Source organism: Cavia porcellus, unplaced genomic scaffold, assembly GCF_034190915.1.
Source record: "Cavia porcellus strain 051 isolate PalLab524CR breed Dunkin Hartley unplaced genomic scaffold, mCavPor4.1 scaffold_1, whole genome shotgun sequence".
In the NCBI taxonomy this organism is placed as follows: Eukaryota; Metazoa; Chordata; class Mammalia; order Rodentia; family Caviidae; genus Cavia; species Cavia porcellus.
Window position 1 is genome coordinate 121,587,754 of NW_026947484.1, and position 12,652 is coordinate 121,600,405.

The window sequence follows — 12,652 nt, forward strand, 5'->3', positions numbered from 1 at the left end:
GAGCTTAGAAATCTGCTTTGTAATATGTTACCCTAAGCATTTCGGATTCAGGTGATCCATCTTTACCTTTTTTTTTTTAAACACTGCTCTGTAAAGTGCTTTTAAAGTGGATGTACTGAAGCTTGGCTTTCTACTTTCTTTTTCTATTTTTAATGACTTGATCATGTAACTTTTAAAGGTAAAGGTACCTGTAGTTTTTGTGCTCCATTGTCATCTGTATAGTTTCACAGTTTGCCAAATAACTTTTTCTTCATCTTTCTGAAAACATTAGGTGTGAATAAGCCAGGTAATTTTTAAAAGTACTCAGTCATTAGTTTCAAAAATGGGTGAAGTTTTGCGTTGTTAAAAGATATCAGTTCTTCTGAATTGTAAGAGCAGACGAGTACAGTTAAATTACTCCATCAGAAACACATTCTTTCAAAGTTAAGTTCTATGAATGGATTAGGTTTTATTAAGTAAAAGTGCCCTTTTTTGCTAAATATTATGAAAAACACACACAAAATTTTTAATAGATTTTTCTTCAGAGAACTTAATCTCTATGATGTGTTCAATTATAGGTTTTCCAATAGGTTTTAACTATAAATTTTCCAGTGTGTTCCAGCTTGTTACATTTATATACAAAACTAATTTAAATTGATTCAACCATCATCTTTTGTAAGACATATTTTTATATATTCAAGTTGTTTAGCTCCATTTCCAGGACAGTATTAGGTCAAAGTTATCAGAGTTATCAAATGATTTCCAGAGTTGCATTAAAAATCATAAGTTTCAGTTCCTATATGCAGGTCAGAGAGCATCATTTTGTAAGAAGCAAACTGGTGAATAAAATTGATCAATTTAGTATAAAAAATCTAATTCAAATTTTGCTTTTAGGGATTGCAACATGGATTTTTTGACTTTGAGACATTTGATGTGGATGAATATGAACATTATGAGGTTGGTACATTTAATATTTTTGGAAAAGATTATTTCATGTTAATAAGAAATTTGGTTTTCATCTAATATTCTGAAATTACAAATTGAGTGGTTGATAAAGTCATTTGTGAATTTTTTAAAATGTCATTTTGTCCTTTTAACTTTATTATGTTTGAACCAAGAGTCATTAGAATTTTAATTTGTGAAAAGCCATGTCTGTACTTTATCTATTCACTTAACCAAAGTTGATGGACAAACAGTTTGTACCTTTTGTGAAGAAAAATAATTTCAAAGTATAGTTTGGTAGTGAAATTGTGAGTCACTTGTTTTTTATTTTAAATTAAAAATTGTTTATTTAAAACAAAACAACTGGGTGTGGTGGTGCATGCCTGTAATCCTAGCATTTGAGAGGCTGAGGCAAGAGGATACTGTGAGTTTGAGACCAGACTGGGTTACATAGGGAATTCAAAGCTAGCCTGAGCTACATAGAGAGACCTTGTCTTCAAAAAAACAAAAACAAAACACTCCCAAATAGATTTGTACCTTATAATACTTTTTACCCTATACTTTGTATTTTGTTGTTTTTATTTTTTTATTTTTTGGTTGTTTGAGACAGGATCTCACTTCATTGTTCAACCTGGCCTTGAACTCACTGGTCAGGCTGACCTCAAAATTATGGTAACAAGTTCTTCTGCTTCCAGAGTACTGGGATTACAAGTGTGGGCTACACACCCGGCTTACATGTTATTTTGAGATATGAGTGAATGTACTTAGTTCTAAGAGTTGGCCGAGCTTTTCCCCATGGAATTATTGGGAGCTTTTGGAACACTGGCTCCCCTGGCCAGTGATGTGGCAGGTAGACAGCAACTATCCAGGTTGGGTAAGGCTGAAAGGAGACAGTGATGAAAGGCACTTTTCTGAGTAGACTATGGAGGATTCTAAGAGTAGTAAACTTTTTCTGAAGGAAAAGGAAGCCTGTGAGGTGTGAAGAGCCTCAGCATTTTCCAAACATGAGCTCATTTGTTGGGATTTTCCAGGGGAGTAATAAAACTTATCACTATTCTTAATAAAGCCAGAACTGCCCTTACAGTTTGGGATTTAGTCCAGGAACTGTCTGGACTAGAATTCGAATACCCAGCTAACGTGTTAAATTTAACCCAACTGAAAAGCAACTGATCATCTTTCACTCCAACATGGTCGCCTGCTTTGCTCACCTGTGCTAATAGTGTCCGCATCCTACTATTCACCTGGGCTCATGCCTGGAATGTCTCCTTGTTTATTTCAAGTGTCTCTCATCTAGAGTGTTTGCAGTCAGTTGCTGGTGCTACAGGATGTATTTTATCTCCTTCCTTGTCCCTGGCTCAGGTCTCACGTCTGCTGCAGACTCTCATAATCACTTGCTGTCTGCCTGAGGCCGCCCTTTCTTCTCCCAGGCTGGTTCTACACCCCCGACTGAGAGATCGTAACACAGAGTTCTCTCCTTGCTTTTAGACCTGTCATGGCCTTTGCTCACACTGCCCTGCTGAAATGAGGATGCACCCCTCTGTCCTCGCCTTCTCAGTGTGTTCTCCAGCTGCATCTCCTGTTTCTTTGCATACACACTCAGTGTTCCAGCTTCTCCAAGCTGCTTATTTACCTTTCTTAAATGTCTCTGTGTCTTGGCTGAGCTTGCTTTCACCCAGCATTGCTCGCCCTTACCTCTCTCCTGCTTTAGTCCCTATGTGTTCAGATCCCACACAAACTAGACCTCACCTCAGTGGTGTTCACGCCCTCTATGACATTGTTTTAGTTTGTATTTCCCATTTTTCTTACTTCCTGTAGCTCTTTGCATGTAAGCTTTAGTTTCCTTATTAGACTGTAAATTCCCCGTGGCTGGAAAAGTAGAAAAACAATACTGTGTTCCTAGACAGAACATCTTGATATCATAAACTTGATTTTTTTTCCAGAATTAGTAGGTTTAATGCAATTTATTAAAAATTCCCAGAGTATTTTTTTAAACTATGAAAGCACTTTTGCAAAAGAATTATTTCACCTTAAAACAACAGCAAAATAGGAGATAAAGAGAGATGCGCTTATAAGGGAAAAGATAAGCTAGGTAACCTGTAGTGCATATATATTTGCATGATGGTATGTTATAGTCGTTTTATTTTGTTTTTAAATTTTTAAAAATTTGTATTAGTACATGTTTGTAGTGCATAATGATAAATTCATCATGGGAAGTTGTTACAGGTAAACAGCGTCTAAATTCTGTAGTCATTTTGTTTTATTTTAATTATTTTATTGTCTTTTGGTGTTGGGGATCTAATTCATGACCTCACACTTACCAAGCAGGGGCTGTACTACTGAGCTATACCCCTGGGCCATCTGTAGTCATTTTAAAAACTGAATTGAGGTACAGTACTTGTCTTGGGATGATTTATGTAATATAGTATTGTGAAGAAAAGATACATGAGAATGCTTATAAAATTCTTAAAAAAAAACCCCCAAATAGTACTAAGACACTCTCATCTTTAACATTGCGTGCACATAACTATATCGTGTGAGCAGAGGTGATTTACTTTGAGGCTAATGAAGCTTAAATTTTGAGACCTTTCACTTGTATGGGTACCTTTTAAAAGACTAAAGTAGCACTCTTGGCAGAATCTGCCTTCAGTTAACTTTTTGTTTTCCTTTTTCTCTTTTTGTTAACTATCCTTATCAAACAAGACTACCAATCATTAATGGCGCTACTGTTAAGCAGTCCGTATTTATCAGAGATTACGTACTTAAAGTTTTAGCTTTACCTTCACTTGTCCCTGGTGGGCTTCCCACTGTTTACCGGAAGACTTACTGTCCCTGTGTTGGCCACCATGGGTGAACTCACAGGAAAACTAATCTTCCACTGTAGCATCCATGCGTGCTAGCCCTGTTCCACAAGGTGCTCCGTCCTGCAGAAGTTAACATATTTGACTCTTGCCATAAGCCTCCATTTCCCTATTCCTTAGATGCGTTCTCTACACAGGACTTCCCTTTGATCCACTATAGGCTGAATGTGGCCTGTTTCACCTCTGAGCAGAACCAGCACCTTATTATTGTCGGTTACATTATTGCTGTCTTAATGGCTTGATTTCCTCTCTTCTGAGGAAAGAGCATTGCTTTCAGAGAATGCGATTTGACATTGCCTGCACCTCATCACAGTGCAGCTTGTCTGGGAGCTGTCTGTGGGACGACACTGGACCTTTCTGGATGGCAAGAGTGGGTCGTGGGCCTCTTCTGTCTAGTCTGCGTTATTATCAGAGTGTTACATTTCAAAAATAAATCTGGTTTTATCACCCCCTGTTTTCAGTGTGCCACAGGCTCCACACTGACTAGAAGTAGAGAGAAAACACAAGCTTCTTTCCCTGGCGGAAACATGGGCTGCTCCTCCCTCTCCATTCTTGTCCTTTCCACTCCCTCCTTACACCCACACCTGTGCCGCTGCCCAGACAGCTGCTCAGCCTCTTGCTTTTGTGGCCGTGGACGACTCTCACTCCCTCCTCCTGCCTGGGAGTGCTTCTTGCCACCCCTGTTTTTACCCCCCTAACTGTGAGGGCATTTGCAGTCTCCCCGAAGCTCAGCAGCACTGTGGGGTGCTCTGTTTACACATCTGTGTCTTGTGGGCCCTGTGGGTGAATACTAAAATCAGGAATATAGCACGTTTTAAGGTTTTTCTTTTATGTGATCTAATTTTAGTAGAAAGTGACTAAGACTTTTAATTAAGAATTCATTCTGGGGGGCTGGGGGTTTAGCTCAGCGGCATAAGCACCTGCCTTGTAAGCAGGCGGTCGTGAGTTCGATCCCCGGTACCGATAAAAATGAAAAAAGACCAAAAAAAAAAAAAAAAAAAAAAAAAAAGAATTCATTCTGGTTTTGCAGTAACACCCTTGGGAACAAAGTTTTTTTTTTATGGTAGACAACTTCTTGAAATGATGTTTCGTTCTTTCATCATCATTCAGTATATGCTGGGAGAGAAATTTTTTAAAAAATCAGTTATATACAACACAGATTGCAACACAGATCTAAGACCAGGTCTGCATGTAACATCAACTGAATTTACTGTTGGCCAGGGGACTGTCTCCAGGTTGATGCTGTCCTCGATTGCATAAGTGAATTGTCAGGCCATCTGCGTGGTGGAATCCTGGTTTCCCCCTGTTGCTTGTCCATGAGAAGCAGTAAAGTTGATTGGTTTCTCATCTCAGTGAATCCCCTCAGTTCAGTAGCTGGAGTCACTGTTGATCAACATCTAAAATCAATGTTTCTAGGCTTTCTTTTGTGTTACAATTTGTAGAACAAACTAGAATTTAAGCTTGATCTTGCTTAACTGCCTTCACTTGTTGATGAGTTGTGACCTGGAAAAATGGGAGCTTCTGTCACCATGGTTATGAATTCCTGCCACAGGACTGAGGTCAAGCAAGCCTCAGGATGCAGGTGTGTGGACCTGTCCTTGCCAACTGCAGCAGTTACACCTGTGTGCTTCCCTCAGTGGTTTCACGGTTAGAGGAATTATCGCAAGCATTCCACCTGGAGCCACTGATTGCATCACTCCAAGGCCACAAATATAAGGAACCACATCCTGTCCTGGCCACTGCAGCTGCTAAAGTGAAGGGACCCAGCATTTCCACATCTGCTAATAAATTGCACCCATTGCTATTTAAAGATCATGTTGGTTAAGTCTGTAAAGTGTCTTGAGGCTTACCATGTTGTAAGTAATTTCTCATGTTTTCTTCTTCCTTAATTACCGTTTGGTTGTTTCCTTCCTTTTATCTCCAAACTTCTTGAGTGAGCAGTCTCTACTGTGTACCTAATTATGGCCTGACCTCTACCTTCACTACTCTACCGAGACTGTTTATGCCTACACAGGAGTTAGAAGAGACAAATGGCCATGCTTGGTGGTCTTATTGTTTTACTGTGAGGCCGCTCTGGATTCTGGAAACTCACTTGTCTTCCCTCTCTTGTAGGTGCTGCCTCTTTCTCTCTCTCTCATCTATGGCCATGTTTCTCAGTTGGCCTTACAAATTTTTTCTCTCCCTTTGCCATCCTGACACTGCGTTGTTCAGTAGAGCCTCATGATTGCGCATCAGACATACAGTACTCCCCTGCTTTCCATGATTGAGTGCAAGCTTTGAGAACACCATTCACGCTGCTTCAGATCTTCATGTCGCGATCACTGGGATGGCATCAGTAGTGTTTTGCTCACCGCCGTTGTGTCAAAGGTGTTCAGTGGCCCGGGTGTTGGAGCAGTGCCTGCCGTCCCTTCTTGGGCCCTGGCAGCTGTCTCTCTTCCTCCCCCAGGTGTTACAAGCAGAGATGAAGCCATTAATCCACATCCGGACTTGCCTCCTTTCAGCACTAACTACCTCCCTCAAAAGCAGAACTAAATTAATAATCTAGAGCTTGATAACTATTCAAAGCCAAAGGGCATGGAAAATTAATTTAAACCAGACAATCTAAATGTTTACTTTGCTTCAAGCTCATAAAGTGCCCATGTTTGTAGCATACTTGCACTTATGCCATACAACTATACTGTCAACACTGCCTAATCACTTCAGAAGGTAGGGGAATACAAAGACCATACTTTTTAAATGAAGTTTTAAAAAGATAGTGTAGTTGTGTCATGTTTAATTTTTAAAATAGTCTTTATGTCACTGTTTTACCAATGGTATTTATCGAAGTTTAGTACAACTTTATCTTTAATGGATGAAATGAAGATGATAACCCTTATCTTACAGGGTTCCTGTAAAGAATCAGTTGTATGGAATAAAGTAATTCTTTATACAGAGTCAGGGTCTATAAATATTTGTGGCTATTATTATTATGTTTCTTGACAATCTTGTTTGTATTCAGGCTCTTCAAAATTAGAGAATGCTTTTCATTTTAAGTGCAACACCAAGTTATAGTCCTTCATATATATTAAAAGCTAAGCAAATTTTTGAATGTGCAATTGTGCTTCAAAATTGATTATCTGAGAAACCATGTCAATAGTTGCCGGTCTGTTAATCGGCAGCTTTGAGTGTCTATATTACTATAGGTTTGTCACAGTAGTAAAAATGGCAACTATTTTTCAATGTTTGGACTGGAAAATATATTTGTAACAAGTAGTCACAAAAAATAAATCAAGAGGCACAGATATATTTTCTAGAAGTTGTATAATTCGTCATAGATCTAGAGAAAATATTCCTAAAATTCATTTATAAACAGAAGAGACCTAGAATAGCAAAGCCATCCTGGGCAACAAAGGCAAGACAGGGCACATCACAATCCCTGAGTTGAAATTATACAACAAAGTTACTGTGATAAAACCAGCATGGTGCTGGAAAAAAAAGACCCAAGTTTTAGTGGAACAGATTAGAAGGTTTAGACACAACTACAGACAAACTTGGCCACCTTACCTTTGACAAAGGGGCTAAGCATGTTCACTGGAAGAAGGATAGCCTCTTTAATAAATGGTGCTGGAAATACTGGCTTTCCGCATGCTAAAGATTAAGACTAGATCCATGTCTATCAGCATGAACTAAAGTCAAAATGGATCAAAGATATAAATATTAAAACAGAAACACTAAATCTACTAGAAGAGAAAGTAGGTGGAAATTTCAAAGGCAATAAGGGTAAGCAGAGAGTTCATAAACAAAACCCAGCCTGCATGGGAAGTACTTCAAAGAACTGGGATCTCATCCTACTAAAAAGTTTTTTTGCACATTGAAAGAAATCACCAACAGAGTGAAAAGAAAACCCACAAGATTGGGAAAAAGTTTTAGCCAATGTCCCTAAGATAAAGAATTTCTATCTAGAACATATAAAAAACTGAAAAAATCTAGCCCCTCAAATTCAAAGATTCAATCCAAAAATGAGCATCTGAGATGATTACATAATTCCCAGTAAAGAAATGCAAATGGAAAATAAACATGAAAAAATGTTCAACATCATTGGTCATTTGAGATATGAAAATTAAAACAACACTGAGATTCCACCTCACTCCAGAAAGAATGGCTGCCATCAACAAGTCAGCCAATAACAAATGCTGGTGGGACTGTGGGAAAAAGGAACCCTTCTCTACTGTTAGTGGGAGTGTAGACTAGTACAACGTGTAGAAATCAGTGTGGAGGTTCCTCAGAAAACTAGGATTAGAGGGTTCCATTGGATCTAACAATTCCCCGTCTGGGCATATTCCCAGAAGAATTGAAAGCATCATACTACAGTGATATTTGTGAACTCATGTTTATAGCAGCACAATTTGTAATAACTAAGTCTTGTAAACAACCCAAATCCCCCTCAGCCATGGAATGGATAAAAAGATATGGTAAATTTTATATAATGTAGTACTACTTAGCTATAAAGAAGGGTAAACTTGAGGCTTTTATAGGTAAATGGATGCAACTAGAGACTATAAGTGAAATAAATCAGACGTTCGTATATAAACATTGTATTTTCTTCCTAGTATAAGAAACTGAAAAGAGTAAATAAAATCCAAAAATGTACAATAGATATGATGAAAAGGCAAGAAACTACTCAAAAGGAGAGAACATCTGGGATGGGGGAAAAGAGAAAAGAAGGAAGGGAAAAGAAAAAAAATATAAAATAACTAAGATAATTATACTACTAATTTCTTTTAGTTCATTGAAAAGAATGCTTTGTGCTTATATTGTTAGATCAATTTTCCATGCCTATACCTTGTAATATGAGCCACTATTTTAAAGATGGCAACATATAATATATTAGCCATTGTTAACTTCCTATTGATATGAAATATGAAATACTGTTTTTAAGTGTTTTTTTCTCTTTAAAATGAAAAATGTTGTATGATTCATCCTTATATTTTAAGTGCATTAGGAGAGTTCTCTGTTCAAAAGAATCTGATGAATCCTTTGTGGACTGAAGATTCCCATGTAAAGTAAATAACAGAGCCTAAAGTGATCAGTTTCAGAATTCAGGTTTTTGTTTGGGAATTTTCTTACAGCTTGGAACATCCGTAGTTTTTCTGAATAGTGTTGGTAGGTAGGAGGCTTTATACCAGACGAGGCTAAGTCCTGCTCTTCTCCTTGCTTTGATGTTTCCTCACCAAGTGATGCAGGGGGGAAACTACCTGAAGCTCCTGCCTGATCGAAGTTTCTTTGTGTGCGTGTATATTTAGAAAAACTAACTTATGCCACTTAAAATGTTCTATTATTGACACCTGTTAGTCTTTGTACAATTACTCTGAAAGAACTTATAGACACTAATTTCAGGAGATTACCAAAGTAAGCTTATGCTATATGAGGTCAACTGAGAGGTGTGACGTCAGTGTTTTTCATAGTTAAATCCAATATTCTAAATCTCTTTGCTTATTCCATCATCCTTATTTAGACTTAAATACTGCTGGATGTAAACTAATGTTTATCTTCTTGAATAGGAGATCTGTAGCCGTATTCTTTTGGTTCTCTGAGTGAATGTTTCTTGGCAAGGCCACTGCTTCTGTCCTATATGACTGATTAAAAAAAGTTACTGTTTAACCAAATATGTCTATAACCCAAATAAACAGATAAAGAACAATGTATCTATCCAGCCTCCTTAGGGGCCAACGATACAGAAATAGAGAATATGGAAGTCTGATTTCTTTTACTGTTCACAAAGAATTGGTTTTAGTCTTTTTGATGGTTAGAGCTTGTCTTTTTAAGTAGTACGTAAGCTTAATACTTATTCAGGAAGGCATTGGATAATTAATTTGTGAGTTTTTTCTATTAAAACCAGACAATGTTTAATTAGTATAAGAATTGCATATTTGATATTTCTATTCAAATTGCTGTAACCAGATATAGTGGCACATATCTGTAATCCCAGAACTCAGGAGGCTGAAGCAGGAGGATCACAGTGAGTTTGAGGCAGTCCGGGCTACATAGTGAGTCCAGGCCAGCGTGAACTACATAGTGAGACTCTTTCAAAAAACAAAACAAAATAAAACCAAACAAAAACTTGCTGTGAACTGATAGCTATGGTTGTGAACGCGTAACATTCATAGTGTATCTAAGATTTTACTTAGGGCATGATGAGATCCTATGTTTATTGCAACTATACTGATGCATTACAGTGATTTACAGTAAAATGTCATGTAAAGTGTCACTTGTGATGTTGTATAACTGGCAAGAAACATCTGCATTTTAGAAATGAAAACCGTATGGCAAATTTTGGTTTTAATTTAGAGGAGAATGGGTAGTTAAGTAATTGCTCCAGATTTCCTTGATAACATTAATTTATTTAACGAAATTCACTGAGTTCTTTAGTAGAGCACAAACTGTATTTGGCTCAGCTCTCTCCCCATGGAAGTCCTCACCATATAATGGAGAAGAGAGATAGCCATCGATGGCCCTAAGAGGACTGTGTTGCTTCCTTGCTCTGAGGAAGGAGAAGGGGACAGTGTGTGTGGGGGGTAGGGCCTAGAGAAGACACAAATACATGTATTTGTGGATGCATTGTCTTACCTTCAGAATCTTGGGTAGCCTTAGTCCTTACCCAGTATTTCATGGCGTCTGTGGCCCATGGAAGAGGGAACAAAATAGAGGTGATAATGGAATGGTAGAAAGGTAGCCAGTCCCTTTCTTGGTCTTCAAGCCTTTTCTGAGTACCCCATTAAGGATTTATAGATTTATGGCTGACAGCTGGTAATCAGTCTGTCCAAAGTTACATTCTATTTGGCTTGATAGTATTTTAAAAATCTAGTTGAAAATAGCCAACATTTCAAAGTGAAATTTTCTTGGAAATCTGGATGGAAGATCAGCCAGTCAGCTTTCCTTAGGGTAATTAGTTAGCTAATGCCGAGGAGTCTCTGGCTTGGGTTTGCAGCCTCTGCAGGAGACCTTCGCCATGTTGTGTGTTCTCCAGGTTTAAGGGCCTCAGTTCCTCTCTCCTCCCTGCTCTTTTCCCAGTCTTCAGATCAGCACTCACCACAGGGGTTAAGCCCAGAAAATCAGAATCAGTTTGGAAATGTGATCATCATGAATCTGACAATTTAAGAATTGTTTTTGTCAGTCAAAGTCTGTGTACCATGGTCAAGAAAAGTTACTTGCATTTTCTTTTATCTTTATTTATTGCCGGCATCAGTAGGGTTTGTTTTCAACTCTTTGCCAGGAGACAAATTTATTTTAAATAAAGTACCTCTAATTGAAATAAACTAAGTTCTCCTATAATCTAAACTTTTTGTATTGTAAATAGAAAATTTTCTCAAATGAATTGAATTCATAAGTAACATTTTTGAAAATCAGGGGCAGGTTTGAATGTAAGATATATTACTTTGTCTTCATATTTAGTATTTAGAGTGTGAAAAATGTTTTCTTTGTGAAGATTTCCTAAACTGCATAAAAATTATAAAATATTTTTCTTCTCTTTTTTTTTCCCCACAAAATTCTGCCAGCGAGTTGAAAATGGTGACTTCAACTGGATTGTTCCAGGAAAATTTTTAGCATTTAGTGGACCGCATCCTAAAAGCAAAATTGAAAATGGTAGGTTTTTATTGTTTCTTTTATCATCCAAAATTTTATTTTAGTTCCTTTTCTATCTCAATTTCTTCTGATAACCTTTTTTTCTGGGTAATTTTCTTTAAAAAATATTCATTTTTAAACATTGAATAGTAGCAGCCAGTTAAACGTTAAGTTTCCAGTAGGTGGAGCTATAATCACTGTTTTAAAACATGTTTTTAGATTCCCATAGATAGGATGTTCACCTTACCTTGTTATTAAAGAATCTGAGAAACAAACTGGTCAAAACCAATAAATAAATCACTGAATTCGGTCAGCGTTTCTCACATTTCTTTGTCTGTGGAGAAGCTGTACATCTTGTATTCTTTGGGGAACCTCATGTTGAACAATGATGATGACCTCGTCATTTATTGAGTACTCTCTGTGTGCTAGTGACTAGGTAATCACAGTCTTCTCTCAGTTACTGTTCACATAACTCTGAAGTCTGCGTTTCACAGAGGAGGAAACTGAGACAGATTGATAGGGAATTTGCCCACGTCACATAAGCAGAACTGATGCTACTCAACCCGGTCCAGGGATTTTCAGTATTGTCTTCCTCCTTATGTATTTAGTTTCATTGTGATGAGGAGCAGCAGCTTTCTAGCTGATGATTATGTCTTCAGTGTATGGGTGTCCAGGACAGTCAGGACCATTTGTAAAAAAGCAAAATAGAAGAAACCTTTCAAATGAAACATGACTGGCTATGTTTTGCCATTAATATTTGTTTTCTACACATTCATTTTTCCATTTGCTAACACTACCTAGATGTAAGTAATGATGTACACTGAGGTCTTAAGATTAATTTGTGAGAGAAGTACGTGAATTGAAAAATCTTAATCTGTGAACATAGTAGCTCCTATTTTGCTCTCTGCTTTAGAGGTCGGACACCATTTTTTTGGAGGAAAGTAATTTGAAACCCCTCCGTAGATTTATTCTTTTATCATCATTGTCACCATCACCATCGTTACTTATAAAATCCCGTTTCATTGTATATCATTATCCGTGTATTTATATTTGATAACTTGAGTTTCCACAAATAGACTTTTCATTTTGTACCTGTGCATTGCTAGCAGGAAATGCTACTTGAATCATTGGTTTTTCCTGTGGATGGGCAATCCAGTTCTAGAGAGTTAAGCTAACGAAGAGAACACCTCTGTAGGGAAGCCAAGATTAGATCTTCCTAGGCAAGAGTTTGGTAATACATTGCTTTTTGCTCAGATATTGATTAACTTATC

General features: G+C 37.5%; 1 protein-coding gene across 6 annotated transcripts in view; it reads left to right on the top strand.

Moving 5' to 3' along the window:
* The window catches only part of Cdc14a (cell division cycle 14A), a 153,895-nt gene that overhangs the window by 81,642 nt on the left and 59,601 nt on the right, over nt 1–12,652 (top strand). For 5 of the 6 annotated variants that reach the window (XM_013143113.3, XM_003479174.4, XM_063254907.1 and 2 more), the window contains 2 exons: nt 874–936; nt 11,315–11,402. In XM_013143113.3, the coding sequence (XP_012998567.1) occupies nt 874–936; nt 11,315–11,402 (151 nt within the window). Of the gene's footprint in view, nt 1–873; nt 937–4,783; nt 5,636–11,314; nt 11,403–12,652 lie in introns of those variants that run through there. The other variant, XM_063254913.1, reaches the window with a different exon arrangement.